This window comes from Siniperca chuatsi, linkage group LG12, assembly GCF_020085105.1.
Source record: "Siniperca chuatsi isolate FFG_IHB_CAS linkage group LG12, ASM2008510v1, whole genome shotgun sequence".
NCBI classification, from domain to species: Eukaryota; Metazoa; Chordata; class Actinopteri; order Centrarchiformes; family Sinipercidae; genus Siniperca; species Siniperca chuatsi.
Window position 1 is genome coordinate 11,227,135 of NC_058053.1, and position 21,091 is coordinate 11,248,225.

At 40.3% G+C, this 21,091-nt stretch overlaps 1 protein-coding gene across 2 annotated transcripts in view; it reads left to right on the forward strand.

Moving 5' to 3' along the window:
* The first annotated feature begins 9,249 nt into the window (after window positions 1-9,249).
* Window positions 9,250-21,091, forward strand: part of map2 (microtubule-associated protein 2) — a 36,297-nt gene continuing 24,455 nt past the window's right edge. For both annotated transcript variants that reach the window (XM_044215575.1, XM_044215576.1), the window contains exons 1-3: window positions 9,250-9,497; window positions 13,428-13,517; window positions 14,880-14,954. In XM_044215575.1, the coding sequence (XP_044071510.1) occupies window positions 9,263-9,497; window positions 13,428-13,517; window positions 14,880-14,954 (400 nt within the window). In that variant the 5' untranslated portion in view covers window positions 9,250-9,262. The remainder of the gene's footprint in view (window positions 9,498-13,427; window positions 13,518-14,879; window positions 14,955-21,091) is intronic.

The following is a 21,091-nucleotide window of genomic DNA, read 5'->3' on the forward strand; positions in this document are numbered from 1 at the left end:
TGATTCATTCTTGGGAAATGATCAGTTTGCCAGTATGCAGTAAGTGAAAGGAGCAGAGATGTTGAACCTTTATATTCAGCCTTCTGTGTACTCGTAACACTTTCAGGACGTGTAAGTAGTGCAAGTATGTGGAAGCCTGAAACTGTAGAGGCATACACTGCCTTAGTTCGTCATTATTAAACAAATGTGAATTATTAATGTGCACCGTAAAACTATTCCAAATGTGAAACAATAATCACTGTTCACACTCATACATACGATTTTACTTAGCAAACAGTTTGATTAGCTACTGTTGAAAAGCAGATGGATGGCAGAAAGATACCTCATCACTAATTGGTTGAGCTTTTTCTCACAGATTGGAGTTAAGAGAAAGTATTAAGTATAAGTATTTTGGATCTCTGATATTTTAAACTTGAATGTTCACAATTATTTTTCATAAGGCTCTCTCTCTGAATGCTTTTCATAAAATTGTGTTGAATATTTGAACATAATACCAATACGCTCTCATTAACTAATGCATGTACACATCAGCGTTCAAGCATTTGTTTTCAATTATATTTGAAGATCCACTCATTCAGTCAGCAGTGACAGGTGTTTGTCTGCAAAAATCAGGAAAGGTGTTTTTCTGTAAATGCTCAGAAAAAAACTATGTCCAATGTTTACAGGAGAAAATGGAAGAGGCTGGAAAACATCCACTCAGAGAAAGTCAATTTTTTTTTAACATAAGCAAGTTTGGTATCATGATTGATTAATGAAAATAAATCAGTGGTTGTAGTAGTGTTTGGATCATTTAAAATCAACTCCATTCTTCCCTGGCACGGAGAGTGAGCGTATCAGCATCAACCATCCCTCTGGCAAAGTGCCACAGGCTTTTTGCCAAGTGCAACAGACCTGCTGTCTACTGAGACGCCTGACGTCTAACTCTATCATATCACCATCTCATACAGTCTCACTCCTCACTGGACACAATGCCTTGAGGACAGTATATTATATATTATGGACAATATATATTGTCTGGTATCTTGTGATCTACAATTTGCTGCTCTTCGCTTGTCTCCATCATTTCCTTTCTAAACTGATCTTGACAAGACTCTTCTGACAAGACTCTTCTTCTTTTTTTTGTCCCCCCCCCAACCAGTATTTTATTTTTGACGATAGAGCAAATGCATGGCATTTTAATTAGTAAGGATGAGACACTGTACTGCATTGCAGCCCCAGTTTGTGTTTCAGGCTGATGAGAAAGGCGTAGTTTCACATGATAATGTTGTCTAATGCCCCTCTAATCTCTAAACCATGCTGAGTTTTCATTATGCTTGGTAATGGCCCCAATTGTCTTTCTTTCAGGCTTTAATCCGGCAGATGGTGCTGTTTCATTCACACATGCACCACACCCTTGCTCACAAACATACAGACCATACACTAAACACTGTCATCAGCAGCTCAACATGCCTCCAGGAAGCCAGGCCACACTTCCTTCCCTCCTCATGAACTCCCACCACTGACACCCTGAGCCTTGCCACCAGTCAGGATGATCTTGGTGGGTCTGGAAATCAGCCACATAGCTCAAAGTGACCTTCATCATCAGACAGACAGCACTGAGACATAGCATCAGGACGGCAGTCTCATCTCTGTATTTTATGACTCTTTTAATATTGAGAGTGCTCTTGAATGGAGGCTTGAGCAGGGACACAGTGGTGGAACAAGCAACAGACGGGACAGGGACAGTTAAGGGGCGATGCAAAATATACTGCTGTCGCTTTTGGAAAGAGAGAGAGTGAGCATTTTATGAGGAGACTGTGCAGTGTTGTGTGCTGTGGAGTCTGTAGAGGGTTCATTCACACTGATGTTCCCTTCGGAGCTGAGTCATGCAACGCTCCATTGACTCCTGACTCTGATCCATTTAGGCTGCAAGGGCTTACAGCCGTCACATATTCTACTCAGTTCTATTCTTTCAGTCTGTTTAATGCTATTCAGCTCCTCTGTGCTTCATCCTTATAGTATTCTACTCCAGTGGTTCTCAACCTTTGTGTGATGTAACCCCACAGACATGTCAGTTGACATCATGTAGCCCCTCATTGACGCCACCTGATATGTTCCAAATATGTTTTTTTACTATTTGTGTTTATTAACTATGTGGATATATTTTCTTTCAGTCAATCACTATTCTATTCTTTTCCATTCTATTCTATTCTCTCAGTGTGCAGACAGTGAGCAGTAGTATTGAATGTATGCAGTGACTAGTGCTCACTGTAGCAGTATCTTATTCCCAGGCTGCAGTTATTGACTCCTGTTTTCTCCAGAAGACTTTCCTTCAGTCACGGAGTCCTTGTGGACTGCAGAGCTAAATGACAAATCGCTCCTTCACACATCCCCTTTTGCACAACCACACAGGCTGCTCAGCAAATGCTTGAAGTACCACCGGCCACAACCCTCCTGCAAAAATCTTGAATTCCTTTTCAAAGCATTTCCTTTCTTGTGTGTTTGCTTGCTGGCTCACAATTGTCTTTTCCTCTCTCACCAAGGCCACATTAATTTCAGTGTTTGAAAGCTAATACTGGTGCTGTTATTGTGAAACTGAAAGTGCGTCAAATAAGCATTATGTGCTGATATCAATGTCAATATCAAGGAGGAAAGTGGAACAACATCCAATAAATAAAAATAAAACATAATTAAAATGGTCAACAGACTTATTCAATTATCCCAATTATCCACAGAAGACGAGCAGAGCCTGAGTTAAGGACTTTGCATGCACAACCTTATGTATTGATCTTACGCGACATCAAACCCATTCATCTGCTTCCCCCACCTTCTGCCCAATATCGACGAAGAAATCATTGAATCTAACTGCCTGTCCCTGCCTCAGGCGATTACATGGGTTGATCAATATTTTCCCCCTTTTGCTTCTGCTTGATCTCCTCTCCATGATGTTCTGATTAATCATCCGCCCTGAGCATGGAATGTCATGTACATGTAAGCCCTACAGTGGTTGTAAGGAAATACATGATTCCCTTCCTCCTTCCAAGTGTTTGAAGTGTGGCATTTTTGTTTTTGGAATAGTTGCCGTTGGATTATCTGATACACTTAGGCAGTATGCCGCAAAGGCTACCCGATTCAAATAATTTGGACTGGATCTTGTCAGATTGATCAGAGCCCATCCCTACAACCCTGCATGAGTCACACAAGTCCAAGGTCTGCTCTGTGATTTCCACCTAGGCCACTGGCTATGTGAGTCATTACACACACACACACACACACACACACACACAAATCAATAGGGTTTAATCCAGTGGCTGTCACCTGCCTGCTAACATCCAAGGACAGTATTTCACACAACCACCTACACACAGACTCACACAAGCACAAATGCACTTTCCAAATTGTTGACAGTGAAGCTCAGTGAAGCTGCAGCAGGGATTATAATTGACAAAAAGAGATTTGTGAATGTGACTGATGCAGCGTGTCCTAGAGCCTCCTCTGGTCTGCACACTGTTCATTCTCCTTTATGAAACATTGCTAACATTGCAGTTAATAATACTGACATGCTGAGTTTTGACCATGCCTCGCATTCTCTCCTCCCTCCTCCATCCCTTCATGTCTCTCAGCCAGAAAGGAAAGACCCCATCCCTTGCCCACCCTCCCCTGCTGCTAGCTAGCACCAGCATGGCAGACAGTCGACAGCCAGAAGACGGTGCCCCACAGTGGGACTCATCAGGGGGGCAGGAGCCCACCGCCACCCATGGAGCCAATGGCTACTCTTCCTCCGCCTACAGGACCTGCCAGCCTGGTGGTGCCCACATGGCCACGGCCTCCTACTCTGCCAGGGAGAACGGCTTCAATGGGGAGCTAAGTGGTGCTCAAGCTGTAACTGCAGGTAAGACATGTTTATAATATTCAGATATTTCTGTTTTACTTGTCATCAGAGGCTCACCTGGCATCTACTTGCATTTATGGATTGCTCAAATAAGAGGATGTGATGGGGTCAGTGGGCACTTTCCATTGTAATCACTAAAGAACAACTTTGTGCAAATTTGCATGGGTATAGTAAGGGAAGGTTGTTTTGGGGAGAAGGAATTTCCTGTAAATTGTATAGCAATCATATGGAAGCCCATTTCAGCCAGGAAAGGAAAGAGAAATCCAAGACCATCAAGGCACTCCTAGAAAGTCAACATTTTGAAATAATGTATTATTTTTTTATTTTATCTTGAGTGTTTTTTTTTTTTTCTTTTTCTGGTGGAAATGGGTTTCCATAGGTCGACTCTGAATTAGTTTAAAAAAGGAAACATCAAGTAACAGTAAATTCTTTCCTAATTTCAACTTTCATTTCAACCCTAGTGGATGCCTGGAAATGGTATTTTATTAAGAAATGATATTTTTTTTATAAAATAAATGAAATATGGTGTGCAAATGCTCTTCCATGTATATAAATAAAGTATGTGGATCAAACCAGGTAAAACATGTAAAGACAACTGGGAGCCAGTGGAAAGTCAGCATCATGGGGAATGGGAAATATATTACAGTAATGATGTTTGCTGTCAGTTTTAAAGAATGTAAACACAGAAGTGAAGAGAAAGTGAGGTCTGTGGCAATGTGCGATTTAGTGAGTAAAAAGCTGATTCAGAAGCATCACGTCAGTAGCACTGTTGAGATGCATGTGACAGAGGCCTTCTTTTTTTAAATCAAGGTGCAAAAGTTACAGTATTGCCAGCTCATACAGTTCTGATCAGTTCATTTTAGTTGTTGATTTTGTGTCCAGAGGAGCTGGCACAATAATGACACAGAAAAGCGGTTCGACAATACGTAATGTGTTTATGTAAAAGTGCTAGTTGGTGTCAGTCATGGCAAATCCAATCAGCTCGTCTTATTCCCTATGAAAGCAGTGCTCACAGTTTGAAAATGGAGAGGAAGGTCTATACCAAAGTATGGAAGTCATTTTATGTACTCAAGTGTGTGTAATTTGGGCTTGTGTGTGTATGTGTGTGCGTGCATGAGAGTGTGTACATAGAAGTATGTGTTTGTGTGTGTTATCCTTCCATGCATTGCAGGGTTTGTTTGTCTGTGTGTTTGCGTATGCATGCTTGTGTGTGTGTGTTAAAGAGTTTGAGTGCATGTCTAAGCTTTGTCTATGACTTTTGACAGTGATCGTGTGTTATTATGTGATGTGCTTTGTATGTGTGTATGTGAGTCTCTGTGCTTGACAGTGATGTGTTTGTGTGTGTTTTTGTGTATGTGTGTCCTGTCTCTTCTTGTGCGTGGGTTTGCAGCACTCTGAGTCCTCACTAGAATCACATACTGTTATTAACAGTGCTATAATTAACACATAAAATCTGTCTCTCTACCCCTCACCCCCACCCCACCCTCACTCACACCCTGGAGACAAGAACAATAATGTACCAATGGCGTAACCATGGAAACGGCTCCCCTGCAATTTACTTTGCCAGGGCTTTTGTTCTTTTCGCCTGTAGCTTGCCACAGACAAGACCATTTAGCACGCAATGACAAGAGCCCAATTAACCTCCCATCTCCCCATTATTAGGGCTTAACTGACACCAGTTTTGAAGGCTGATAACAGTATTTTTGAGTGTAGCTGCCCATTGCCATTTGACCCTTTTCTTGCCCTCAATGCCCATCTTTGATTATTTAGTATAATTCAGTCTTGATCAAATGTTAGAATAAAGGAACGATGCTTGTGAGATGATTACATCTTCTTCCAAGAACATGTCATGAACATGTTAAAAGAAAGAGTCAGATCACTGCATTATAATCACACAATGACTAATTCAAGACAATACTTGAATGGAACAAAAAACTGCGATTGCGAAAACAGAGATTACTTGTTATATGAAAGATACAATTTTAATGTTAAATTCTTTTTTAGGTAGGTTTTTTTCAATTTCAGTTTTTTTTACTGTAAATAACAGCCGATTATATGTCAACAAGCTGTAACACTGGAGTGCTGAAAAAATCCTTGACCACTGCTTTTGTACAATTACCTTTCTACTTGTTTATGTAATTTTTTCTGTTGGCCTACTGTGACCACAAATGTGTGAAAAAGTTTTCCAGTAAACATAATGTGTGGGTTGACAAACACGTTTATCTTACCTGTAAATATCAACAGTTATTTCTTCTGAGTGTGCATGCTCTGTTGTGACAGAACAGTAACAAAACATTGTACTCATCTGATGCTTTTTCTTCTTTATATTATTTATATTTGATATACTTTCTCTTTTTATATACCAACTGATCAGTTTTGTTTTGAAAAATGGACTGTCAGTCCAAGAAATACAGTTTGACATTGTGTACTTGATGTGTAGGTCAAGACCAACAACTCTCCAGCAAATGTAATGTGGTCAATTTCTACCTGTGAAAAGACATATCAAGTAAATAACCTGCTGATTATCTGGACCACCTCCTTCTTAAAGACGACACACACTTATTATGTCCAGAGCTCTTGTCACATTGCTTCAATGCATTGCTCTCTAATAAAAATGAGAAGCTACCTTTTAGCCAGCGGGCCAACATAATTAGCCGCCAAGGCCTCATGTGTTCCTCTGGGTCATTATTAGCATGTATCAAAGACATGGGAGCTGTAAACTGCCCTCTTCCGATTTCATAACGACGCCCCGCAGTATAAAATGGATAAATTGAATGAGTTCCAAATGAAAGTTGACTTACACATGCATCCTTCAGCTTTGACAGACAGTAATCTATTATAATATAATAATGATCAGTGTTTCAATACCTGTTTTCTAATCAGCTGCATGAAAATAACATATCCTCTCAGCAGCTGTGCAACCAAAGCTGTGTTTGTCTGCAAAGCATCTTGTCAGCATACATTAGCATTGCTCCAGAGCATGGCAGGGCGGTAGGAAGTGGGGCAGGATGGGTGACAGAAGGGCTGATGCCGGCACTCGGTGAGCCTTGTCTGCCTGTGAAAAGCTCTTCAGACACAACGAGAACTACTGAAGCACAAAATTGTCCTCTTGACTTTCCTTTGCGACGAAGTTGAAAAAGCCAGTCAGCCATGCTGGAAGTGGTCAAGAGAAAGAGATGGAGAGAGGGAGACAGAAAGAAACAGAGTGAGTTGATAGAAACAGAAAGAATGCAAAGGGTTGTCGAGCTTATTCTAGAGAGTGGTTGGCACACATAAATCGAGGAAGCCCTTGTGTTATATATTGGGGTTATTGCACTGACTGATGTACTGTATGTCATTGAGCTGGGCATAGTGTCAAGAAGCCTGGACAAGACTGTCTGTTGTTAAAGTCCCTCCATCTCATCAGCCTAAATCACTATGTTTGGCTGCAGCAGAAAGGAGATTTGTCCAAATGAAGGTGTGAAGTATGGACACAAACAAAAAGGGGCAAATCTAAAGTTTGAGGATGTTTGAATCTCTGAGATACACTGAATGAAACTGAGGTCCATGACTGAAAGAATAAGTATTTTGCTTTTTGCAAAATATTTTAGCACTTAAGCACAAAATGCAAATTTAAGCATATTTTTTGACAAAGCAGTGAACATTTTAATGTGTTGAAGGGCATAAAAGAAATATAATACATTTTACACAAAACGTTTTTTTATGTATTACAAGAGTACTCCAATGATTTAGCATTGCACTTCTATAACATCAGTGGAGTTCTCCTTCTAACTATATCAGCTGATATAAATCACTCTGCCTCAGAGGTCTTTATAATCTGTAATATACGACATCCTCTATTCTTAGATCCTCAATTTGGATAAGGAAATACTTCACAAAAAAACAAATTGGAGAAACCTCAGCAAGAGGGATTTTTAAGATGGAAAAACATGCAATAGATATATCGTATATAAAGAGAAGACAGAAGTAGAAATTACAATATGGAAAAACAAAATGACGATATTAGATCAATAAAATACGAACATATAATATTAAGTAAATATTAAATATATAGGGCAATATGTTTTGTAAAATTTGTCACCTCTGAGAAGGTGGCTACAAGAATGGAGTGGAGGAACTGGTATCCAGATGTTTCAAAGTAAAGCAGATAGCCACAGACATTGATTATATGATCAATTACAGCTTTTTAATTAGAGAGACTGGCTGACAGGTCCAGCCTCATCTTACAGTAAGAGATCCACTGCACAGTAATGATATTCAAGAACAGGAATTAATATGTGAACAACATGCTACATCATAGTGTCATTCAGTACCATTACAATAAAATATATTTTCCGGTAGTATCCTTTGTCCTTGTTTTGACTTAAAACTAGAAATGTTCTTGAGGGGTTCAGGAATCTGCTGCAGGGAATAAAGTTGATGCCACCACATGAAAGTACTCAATTTGTTGTATCAGAGCATTGTTCCGCCAGCAGAAACAATACAGGTGAAAGCTCTATGTTTAAACCTTGTAGTCATGTGGAACAATACTCGCTCCATCACTCCATTCAGGTCACTGAAAGGTTTTCATGAGTGATGATACATCAGTTTCTGTTTTCCCATACTCTGTTTCTGAAACCTACTGAGGAATTCTTCTTCTTCTTAGTGGAGGTGGAGTGTGTATGACCACTGTCTCATAACCAGATGTCTGAGCTTGATACAGTGAATGCTGGCGGTCAGACTGAAGATTGGCACAGGTACTGTCTATGTGCCACTGCAGGAGAGTTAATTCATCTGAGCATTGCAAAGAAAGACAGATGTGACGTTGATGGGATTATGTGCCATGCCCAACTTGATAGAATGGACTGAACATGCAAAATACACTAAGGATCATTTCCATCATGCAGATCTCATAATTATGAGTGATAACATGACTGGATGCAGCACGCCTCTATAAAATAAAATGACATATATTTATGTTTTTCTGTCTAGCGACATCTTGCGGTCATGTGTAGAATGGCATGTGACAGCCAATTTTGTCATGTGACATTCCTTCTTTTGTCCTGTTTGTTTTGACATTCAAGGTATGTACAACGAGACATTGGTTGGTCATCAAAAATCAATAGCAATAAATATTATTTTCCACTCAGTTCACGGTTTAATGAGATTGTGTTAGGGGAAAAAAAGAAATGCCAAATGTTTAAGGAATTATGTTTTTCTTTCAGGCTTTGTTAGATTCACTCTGATTTATGTCATAAATCAGGAAAATATTGGTTCTAATGTTCAGTCACGTCACAGCCATGTTTTTCTATGAACTGGAGGCTACAGACAGAGAGGCTGAAACAACTACTGCATGCTGCTGGCATCTGAATTACACTGGGACCCAAATGAGTGGCCCACCAGTCTGTTGCTATGGCAACCACTTGCTTTACACATTTTGGGTGCCTGCTGGTATCATACGAAACGGCACTCCTGCTCTCTCCGTGCCCTCTCAGTCTGGCTCAGTGTGTGTGTGTGTGTGTGTGTGTGTGTGTGTGTGTGTGTGTGTGTGTGTGTGTGTCTGGCTTTGTGTTGCGTTGCGGGGCTTCCAGTCGTAGTCTCTGCTCAGAGAGGGAGCGTTTTCAGCTTCAGTCTGCCTGTCATACAGGTAATACACGCTTTTACTTCATTGAGAGAGTGTGTGTCTGTGCATATGTATGCTATTACTTTTGATTAGGAATGTAGATACGCAGATATGATGCAACCTTTCTGTATATCAGAGCAGCTATTTGTGCATGTAGTTTATTCTCCTGTCAAAGCCTAGGAAGGGCTGGCTGCTATGTCATTTGACATCACTCTGTCAGAGAAATGCTAAGACAACCAGATCAGGCTAGTTGTCATCACTGCCAGCTAGCTTTGTGGATGTGACAAGGTCATTTTTTACAGTGCTGTTGCTTTGTGACTGTGCATTTCTGTGGGTTTGATTGGAAGACTAAAACTCCATGATGTTGTTGAACCCAGTTCCCTCGATGTTGCTTTTGAATGTCCCTTTAAGTGTCTGTCTGGATGAGACTGCATTTTGTTTTTACCCTCCCAAGGCATATGCATGAAGTCTCTGTATAATAACAGTGGAGTGGTCCAGTTAGGATTTTCTCTCTTTTATTTTAAAACTCTGCTTTCATCAGTTTTAAACTTGAATGAACAGAATGTTATGTATCTTGTGAAGAAAATAATCCAGCAAAGGCTGCATTGCTCCAGTGTCGCCAACACTCAAAAACTGAAGGTGAAAAATAGTTTAAAATTCTAACTGGATTCAGACTGTAACCTCAAGAAAACTTGGACAACGAGAAAATGCCCTTTTTAGAACAAGATGAGTCAGGATCAGTTCTAAACTAGCCACATATGTTTTCATTTTTGTGTCATGCGTAAAAAAAAAAAATCAAGTCATTCCCAGGGTTCATGACTTCCAAAGCCATGTGTTCTACCCATTGATGGCTTTAGGCACCGGCACTCATTTTGGAGGTTTTGTCTCACTAAGAAAATGAACTATTCACACAAATCAGCAGGGTCATTGGACCCCAGGTCTAAGCTTTAGGGGCTATTTTTAGTTTCATATCACAACCATTGATTGAGTTTGACACCTTTCAGCTCTGTTTTTCATTATTGGAAGAAAAGGTTTGCCTGCAAGCATTGAATAGGTGGTACACGTTTATTGCACTTTGCTATTGAAAATGGGAAATGGCTGCTTTGAGTTGGTGAGTGGGTTGTGTTAAGTGTTCCCGGAAGAAGTGTGTGTGTGTGTGTGTGTGTGTGTGTGTGTGTGTGTGTGTGTGTGTGTGTGTGTGTGTGTGTAACTGATGTGTGTATGCCTGCAAGCTTGTTTGTGTTGATGTGTGGGCGATGTTGGATAGAAAAAGGACCTGAAACAGCAGCAGTAAAAGCATCACACTGCCACCCAATCCCACATAACCACTGTTACTATTCAAATGAAGGCTGGTTTGATTAGAACTCTGCAGCACCAGGCAGTATTTAACTGATTCATACCAGGAGACAGACAGAACGATGTAAGCTTAAATGTAGAGGCTGTTAGACCAGTTTAGTAAGTTGTCCCTGTTTGGCTCCCAGTTTGGGACAATTTATATATATAATATAAAAGTAATATTTCTAAATGAAAACACATGCATACATCATTGTCACAGATTTACTTCTTTCTTTAAAATTCACCTACTGTTTGCTCTTGGCAGGTATCGGCTCGAGCCTTTTCCTACAGTACTGTCCTCATTTAGCCCCCGCTGCCCACCTGTGTCAGACAGCCTGACAGAGTTGACAGCTTCTTTCTAAATGTTGACACTAGCATTGTCACAAAGTGAGCAAAATGTCATATTACTTAAATTTTCTTGCAAAAGACTGAATTCAGTATTGAATTTTACGATTGTTAAAGTACGACTCCACTCAAAATTGTGTTTTTCTTATGTTTATGTCCCCTAAATTGTCAGACCTTGACTTTACTGACTTGTATCTGTGCAAAGTTTGTCACTCAAGAGGTGTTTTCACATTCCTCTACTGAAGTGGGAGATGTCTGTACACTTGCCTAAAATCTGAGATTCATACGTACAATGGGCAAGCTAGATTTGGAACGTCCAAAATTCGAAAGCCAATCGCAATGCCACCGGCGAAGAAACCTGAAACCTCCAGCGCAGAGCGGACTTGTCAGTACAGAGAGCGAGAGTTTGCACTAAGTTAGCGTAGTGAAAGTTTTGACAGCAAACATGGTAGAGTGTGCAGGTTTTGAATGTAAACTGACCCCGGAGCTTCCCTCCACCATCTACTAATGTTACGTAATATCAATGTGAACACACTGTAACATCGTAGCAGATATTATTGTATATTTCAAACCACTAGCGCTGTGTCAGCCACTGCCAGTTACAAGCTAACAAGCTAGCAAACAACATAAACAAATAAAAGATGCTAACTACACTTACCATTTTGATACGTTTACAAGTCGCCAATTTTGGTGCACAATAGACTTCTCATCTGGGTCTGACTGAGGCTCAAACATGTATGGCTGAATCTCTCCGATGTTTCTCTCTAGCCATCTTGACGCGCACCACTCTCTCACCATGGATGTATGTCTCTCACCCACATCCATGCTCTCACCGGCACTGGTCAACCTAACACGCAGCGGTGGTGGACGGGGCATTCAGAGATCCAGAATTTTTTTTTACTTTTTATGTGGGATAACCATGTTAAACAAAATATTAATCATAGCAGAGTATTTTTACATACTTTAAAATGTGTCTGGAGGGGAACTTCTATCCCCTCCAGATAGAAGCTGAAATTACATTTCAGTGTCACCTCCAAAAGGGTGTAGATCCTTCACCTTGAACAGATAAAAGAGGAAGAAGGGGAATGTATAAGCGTCTATAGACATCTGCAGTCTGGCTGTTCACAGTCCACTACAGGCATTCAAACAGCTGAAAATATTCACCAGAATCAAACAGCCCACTCTAACTTCCATGGTTCAATTCAGGCTGAGGCCCTTTGATGCATGTCATACCATCTGTCTCTCCTTGCATTTTCTGTCTGTATCTGTACTGGCACCATCAAATAAAGGAAAATATGCCAAACAAAATCTTGAAAAAATACACTGATAATTTTGCCCAGTCTGTTTCAATTCAAAACGGATACAATAGGATTCAGCCCAGAAAGTATATATACCTTTTTGGCAGTAGCTAAATATAAAATAATAATTCCTTGCTTTTTATTTCACTTGCTTAAAACCACATGTCCAAAAACGCTAAAACAATAGTAAATAACTGATAGTGATACACCGCAGCTTTTCAGGCAGACCCCATGGATTCATTTTTGAAATGCTGACTGGTTATTATGTACTTCAGTTCCAGGGTCATTTTTTCTAAATCTAGCATTCTCAGGAGCATTAAAGAGTGCACTTCCTTGCAGATTGCCTTATTGCCTTTACTATGATCAAAAATAGCACAAAAGTGAACACATTTTAAGAAATGTTATGTCTTTTATCTCATATTGTATACTCTCGTCTGGTCCAGGTTTCATTTTAGTCTGCACTTTAAGGATGCTGGGTTTCCATGGTGACACTCACAGCCTTCACCAGCAGCCCTAGCATCTAGCCTTAGCAGTTATGGAAACAATTTCCTCACACCCTCACACTGGCTTTTATCTCAGGTTTTGAGGACATGATTCAAAAATACAGTAATATGAAGTGGATAGATTGAAGTTTTTTGTTTTTTTGAGAAAAATCTGGTAGGTGTTTAACATCGATATAGCCCATGAAAGTTGACTGAGCTCCACGCTGTCCTACAGCAACACCCTGTTTCATATTCTCACACAGTTATTTCACAGATTGAAGCCTGGAAGCTGCCCAGTACAACCACAATGCCATGATGTACTTAACTTAACTTTCTCCATGCAGTCATGGAATTTATACCAAATTAATTCCTTAAACTTTCCAACTTGGGCCACTTCTTCTAAATCCTTATTAGAATAAACGTAAAGTTGATTGAACTTGTGTGTGTGTTTTTTCTGTGTGTGTGTGTGCCCCTGTATGACTGTCTGTGCTCAGAGCAAGTGTCAGCGCGGATCGTGCAGGAAGTGACGGCAGAGGCAGTGGCAGTACTAAAGGGAGAGCAGGAGACTCAAAGGCTGCCATCAGGTAAGCCACTTCGCACACACACACACACACTCATACACGCGTACACATACTCACACCCTTGTACAAGTCGAAGAGGGGCTGGAGCCTATCCCAGATTGCCATTGAGCAGGGTACATCCTGGATAGGTCACCAGTCTTTCAAACAACTATGGGCAATTAAGAGTCACCAATTCACCTAAACTGCATGTATTTATTCTGTGGGAGGAAACCAGAATACCCACTCATTCTGCTATTTAAATATTGCACCCTTAATGTTCAGTCAAGAAGCTAGTCAAACTACATGCTATAGATGACAAAATATCACGCACACATTAGCCAGGTCTGTCATTCAAAAAGTTTTGTGTCTTTTTTTTATCATGGGAAGGCAATAATTCCCAGTCTGCTTACACCAAGCTCAGCACAGTAGAGAGTGGGGAGAGATGATAACAGAGAGTGCAGAGAGTGTTACAACAGGGTGTCAAGGTGAGCAGTGCAGCAGCAATATTGCAGAGCATTGTCAGCTCGAAAAGACCACGAATATGGTGGCAAGTAGTGTATAAAACATGTGCTGCAGGGAGAAGAGTATCTTGTGTGAGTGTTGCAGTAGTCTGCCTGAGCTAACTCATAGGCTTTGCTGTGCTCACCTCACCAACAGAAGACTTGGGAGTAAGTGAGGATAGACGAGGCAGGAAAATACTTTACATAGATTTATTAAGCATCCTACAAATAAAAACAAATATTATAATTAAAGGGTAACTCCAATTTTACACATCAAAGTGTTGGAGAGCAGTGCTGCATATGTGAAAATAATTGTGTACAGCTTTTTGTGGCTCCAGAGGGAGCTAAGCGTAATCTGATAAATTGCCTCAAGTGATGTCACTTGAGTCAGCGGTGGTTGGGGCAGAAGACTACAAATTTGAAAAAGTTAAACAAATCTGGGGATGAGGAGTTAGAAAGAAGTGAGCATAGCATACCTCTGTAGCCTGCTCCTCATCTTTGCTTGAGACAATCGGCTAAAGGCTACATTAGCCGCTACTAGCATTACACAGCCGAATCCCTGACCGAACTGTTCGGCGGCCAAGTTGCGTGAAATAAAAAAGACAATATCTCTGGTTCTGCTGCATCTGCTGTAATCATTTTTGCAATTAAATTCACTGGTAGCTGATGGCCCGCATGACCAGGTTGCAAAGGCATTGTCCTCGTTCATCTTCGGCTATTGGAGTATCTTTTGATAATAATACTATTTCTTCAGTGTTGGTCTAACCCTTACCTGAATCACTCTTGATTTTATACAAATGAATGGCTGCAGATGGTCAAAGTAATTTACAATATGTGATTTATATGACTATACTGTTTCTTTCTCTTCCTCTATTTCCCTCTGTAGTTGAAGACACCACAAATTTGCCTCCCTCTCCTCCCCCCTCACCCGCTGCAGAGCACTTTGGTCCTGTGGAACAAGGTAGGCCAAGAATGTGATAGGTGTGGTTTCCTTCTTTTCCATGGCTGAATCTTCTGGAGTTTTGTGATCGCCACCACATTGGGGTACTGATGTGGGTTGGCTCTGGGGGTAATCTTTAATCCCCCCTCTTAGGACATGTCCCACCTACAGGGGACAAACCACACATTGGTACCCGTTCAAGAAACCTGTACATACCAGAGTTGCTAAAAGCAGGAACAAGTTCTCCATTTTTCAGACATTCATTTTTTCTGAAATTTTACATCCTCCTCTTCATCATACACCTCGAACAGATCTTCATCGTCATCACCATTTATCTCCAAAAGAAAGAAGCGCTCACATGCATGACCACCTTGTTACAACAAGTGCACTCTTTTTTATCATCCTCTTCTTCCATTTCCCTTTCTAACCTCCACACCTCGCTGTCTTGCTACACACTAATATGACAGCCAATTTAGGTAACCCTCCACTTCTTGTTGTTTTTGATGTGTTTAGTTTTGCATGTCTAATCATGGTGTTGTGTTTTCTTGTAGTTGTCCACTGTCAGTCTTTTTTGAATGTGTTTGGCTGTGGCTACAGATCAGAGTTTTAGCTCTATAAACATTACTTGAAGACATAGCTGCCGTCAAGCTAACAAAATTTAGGGTGTAATAAAGATATTATCTAATATAATAAAGCCACTGTGAACTGTAAATGCAGTCTAAATGAACTCCTGGTAAGCTAGTTAGCCTAGCTGACCATCCAGGCTCTAGGCATACTAGCATATAGCTAGGGAAGAGCCCATGTGTGTTAGCTAGCCTTCTGACGTTACAAGATTATTAATGCAATGTTCGTAAATGACTGAAAATACCTAATTTAGATTATTTTCTCAAATTTATAACATAATTTGTTCTTTGCCTTTCAATTTTGCCTGGTAGCACTATGATACAGTTTGGTTCTTTATCTTTGACTTGTTTAAGCAATGCAGTGATTTTTGTGCAGCTGCCTGCAAGAAATGGTTGTATAGTGTAACTAAAACTTCAGTCTGCTGTATGCTTGGCCTTTGTCTCCATGTCTGCTCAGTCTACAATGGCTGGAATGTAATGAGGAGAGTCTGTAGGTGGGCCAGCCATGCACCAAATACAGATGGTTAGTTTGGTTAACATTGTGTTACTTGTACAGTATAAGAAGTAAGTACTGATTTGAGTTAACAGGGGTTGCTGCAGAAGGTAACAGTGTTTTGTGTTCTTGGCCAGATAAAGTGGTAAAGAAGTTCAGTTATTTTGGGTGTTGTTGTATTAGTGGTCATGATACGTAGGTACTGAAAGGTTCACTCATCACAGGACCTTAGAGAGGGTGTTCTTTTATAAATATGACTTTTTAAACTACACAGGGGACTTCTCTTTGTTCTAAAATAATGATTAGATGGTGTCTTTGACTGGATCCAGAGGTTCGTATAGATATAGAAGTTTGTTCGTGCAGTGGCAATGAGAAAACACACATGTTACTGATTGTGTTACTACTACAACTACTGCTGTAATAGTATTACAACTGCTGTTATAAGTGTTTACTTACTTTTTGCATTGTAAGACTATTATTTAGGTTTAATCATACGCGAAGCAGTTTGTATTGATGTCTTCCTCAAACGATGCAATATACTAATTTTGTTTGTCTCAGAGTATGGCTGGCCCCCAAAGCTTTGTCACCTTTGAGTTGCTTGTCGCTGTCTCCTTGTCAATGTCCTGTGTGTTATGTTTCTCTTACTCTCAATCAAGCTTTGTCTTCTTCTTGCATTCCCCTCTCTGGTGACCCTCTCTGTTTTTGTTTCCTATTTTAAATTCGTCTTTTTTTGTTTTATTTTTTCTCCTCAAACTTTATCTCCCTTTTCACTGTAAAAAATGTCCATCTTAAAACAGAACTTTAAGTTTTATCTAGTAAAGAACATGGTTATCAATTATCATTTCCTAAAAATTCAAGGGCCCCAGTTGAACTACTGATTTAGTACGGCCTAAATTGTTGCAATGATCCTACTAAAACATTTCTAAGTTACTATGCTTCCAAGACAAAGTTTTACTTTTATTTTCTACACAAATTAATTCTGCCTATCAACAGATACCAAACAGCTAAATACCCCTTAATGCACATAGCAAATGTATTAGATGGAGTTAACTGGTGTTTAATATTTTTTTCTAAACTGTGAAAGGTTTTAATTTTTGATATTACAAAATAACAAATAACAAATAATGTGTGAAAAAGTTTTTAGAGATAAACTAGATTTGAGGACTCAATATTATGTAAAATCACCTTTAAGATGAACATTCTTTGGTTTTTCCTCTTCCATTGTTTTCTTCTTCCTTTTCCTTTATCTTTTTCTTCCTCTTCGCTCTCTCTTTCAGTCCGTGTGTCCAGATTTCCCTGCAGTTCTTCTCCTTGTGTCTGTCTTGTTTGTAGATGTAGGGGATGAGGAGGAGGCGGGCCCTCTCCGCCGCTTCCAAAATTCTCGGGAGAGGTGCAAGTTCCTCGCCCCCTCCATCTCAGTTTCCGTGCCCGAGGACGACCCCTACCACTCCGACGAGGAGTACTATGAGCACCCATTGTTCAGCCCAGAGTGGACGCACTCGGGCTCTCGCCCCACAGGGCAGGCCGTGGCCTTTAGACAGATTGAAGGTGAACCACGCATGGTTCCTCTTTGCCATTTCCCCCCTCCATTCCTCTCTCTTTCTCACTCTGTTTCTCTCATTTCTCTTTTTAACACCAATTACCTTTCCTTCTTCTGTGATTTGACCTCTTCCCTCCATTCCTACCTCCTTCCGTCCTTCCGTCTCTTCGTCCGTCAGTTCGTCTCTTCGTTCGTCTTTGTGTTCGTTTGTGTGTTCCTGTGATGTTTGTTTGCTCAAAATCTGAGCAATTTCATATTTGTTTAACGGTCATTTTTCTTTTTTTTTTCATTTATTTCACCCAAAGCCATTGCTACCTGTGGTTGCCTCTCTGTTAAGTCCAACACATAGCAGTGGTGTCTCTAAAGTAGGTTTAATTGTTATTCACTCAATGGACATAATACAGTACAGTTTTCATCAGTAAGACCTCATGACCAACAAGGTTTACTTTTCGGACATGAGTTAAGTCCAAATGGCTTTCATGAGTATCTCAGAGATATTGTGCATGATTGATGACCTCCATGCACAAATTTCTCTTTACCAATCATCTCCCAGGCGACCCCTCACCCCCTTAATTATGCTGCACAATGTGAAAACCCCTTACACTCCTCATAAACTACTCTCACACACTCACTGTGGCAACAAGGAAGACTTTCAGCTCCACATATTCGCAAACGCTTACACCTACATACAACCTTCCTTTTATTGTCTTTAAAAAAATGATTGCCCAAATAGATAGAGGGAACCTAGGATCTCAGTGCATTTAAACTTAAACTACACAAATAAAAAACATAGCCGTCCTATGCCTATCTATCCATCAAAATAAATCCTTTGTCTTGGCAGCTTGAACAGCGTACAAGAACTTAATTTATACCTCTGCCTTCTCCTAAAGCATACCCTAAACAAACTCAACTTCTCTAATACTTCTCTTCATAGCAGCATGTCTAAGCAAGACTAAAACCATTCATAACATTTATGTGGTTGAGACTTAGAATGCAAACAAGTATTGATCAGTCTCTAAATGTCTTCATCCATCCATCTGTCTTTTAAATGTATGTATTCATTCAATAAACACATTACAAAGGAGAGACATACAGATTATGTCATGACTGTGTACTAAATAAATTGTATAAATAGTTTTAATTCAGACTGATTCTTTATGGTGGATAACTCCCCCAGCCTCCCCCAACCCTCGTTGTCACTGTTGACAAAAACCTAGTGGAAACGTTGGTTTTACCAACAGCTATGTCACATGCAGCAACATTTGGCTGCAAAACTACTGAATAGAATTTGTGTAACCTACTCAAGAACTCAAAATGTTATACAGCATTGGCTGCTGAAGAGCAAAGCTGCACCCTCACATTGACCATTACACAGTTAAAAATCCAGTCAGTGCAATGTCGAGAATCTGAGCCAATCTGCTTTTTGCTGTACTGGACTGCAGCTCTTCATAATCGAAAGAGCCAGGGATTCCAGAAGTGCTCTGAACAGAAGCGCTTCTACAATAGCGCAATGTTAGGCCATGAAGTGTTGCTACTTCATTTGTGTTTCCATTTTCCTTAAACAACCTCATTTATCAATGATGGTAGGTCAGTCTGGGTTGCAGGCATAGTGTGTGCAAGAGAAAGCGGAAATGGTTATATTTTTTACAAAATGGATTCTTTATTATACAGTAATAAAATGGATATTGGATGGATATTGAGAAATAAAAATAAATCACATGCCTTTAACCAATACAATTTTTGCTTCCTTATATATTTTCCTTGTATACTGGGTACACTAAGCACCCAAAGTAGAAAAGCATACAAACAGATTAAAAAACCACACAGACACAACACTCTGTACTATATGTATAATGTGTAATTATATGTGTGAATAGACATACACTTTAGGTCATATTTTCCCAGAGCTGAAAGTGTCCCATCATAAATTGTGTTCTCACATAACCCAAGTCTGTGTTGCCTGTAGTCTTAATGTGTCCCCCTCTCACCCTGTTTTTGAGAAGAAGAGACCATGGAGGCTCTTACAGCTGAATACGAGGAGGAGGTGGAAGAGGAGGAGGAGGAGGAGGAGGAGAGTGCAGAGGCAGCAGAGTCCGAGGCAGCTCTTGATGAGCAGCAGTGGAGCGGGGAAGAGCCTGAGCTGGACAGCCCCCAAGCTGAGCCCTTAGAGCAGGCAGAGGCCATAGATGAGGCACAGGATCTAGACCTGGAGCCGGCCGAAGCAGCTAGTGCTGCTGCAGAAAGCTCAATGAACAGGGAGGAGGAGGAAGCAGAGGGTGAGGAGAACCCTGTGACAGGTGTGTCCTGCCCTCTGCTCTCCTTGCCTGCATGTTACTGCATTGTCCACTGTATGAGAACGCCAGATGTGTCCAAAGGAACCCATAAGCATATAACATGAGCATTGTAATTCAGGTGGAATGGCAAGTAATTCTCCCTGCGCTCTGCTATGGCTGCAAGGCAACACAGGCTTGTTGGTGAAAAGAGTCACATTCTTTTAACTTAACCTGGTTTTATTGTGTGCTATTTTTAGTATTTTTTGTATTTTCTTTTTCCTGCTGTGGTTTTGGGGGCCGGCCGTTTCGTATTGGTATGATGAAGTGAAGTGTTGCTGAACGTAACAGTGCTTTTTTTCACCGGCTATACGCTTACGGGTTTCTCATTATGTTTACACATGGCTTGGTGCTGGTATGCCAGTGCTACGCACTTTTTGTAACCATGAATCATACTTGCTACTAAACATGGATCACTCATATTATTATCATAATTCTGTGTACATCATTTGCGGGGGGTTTTGTGTTGGCTGTCTCATGTTAAGTGTGGTATAGTTATCTCATCAAATGCATTATTTTGTCAGCAAAATTCCAATTTATATGTTTGTTTTTGTCACTGTTAGTGACAGTATACGGCATTTCTCTGTCATTCAGCAGCAATATTCTTCTGTATTTGAGCTAATATTCTTTGAAAAATATAATGACATATGAAAGTCATTAGCCAAAATTCATTTGATGTCAATGGAACTTTGTGAACATTGACAGATTTGAACTGGTCAAATTCTCATAACATTTCATCATACTTACAAAGAATGACAGAAAAGCTATTCTTTTTTGTATCTGATGTTTTGAAGAGTTGCATGGATATCCATCCCATCTATTACTACTTGTTTTCCATAAATCAGCATCACAATTGCCTCATGCCGGTTCCGTCACATGCCATGCCATATTCTCATTCATCTGTGACTTGGTGGACCCCATAATCTCGCCGTACTTCTTCAGTGATGGCCATATCATTGTGCTGTAAGTTTCTGAGGAGAGCTTTGCCTGTTTCTGTGATAACGGCTTTCCCAGTCCCTGGCTTAATAAATATCTCATTCGCAGCATGCCAAAGCATTACTTTTCTATGGTGATCAAAACAGCCAACTTACAGATGTCCTTTCAGCTTTGAAGATGGACTCAGACAAGCAGGGCAGCGAGAAAAGTGGTTCCATGAGCCCAGACAGCATTGG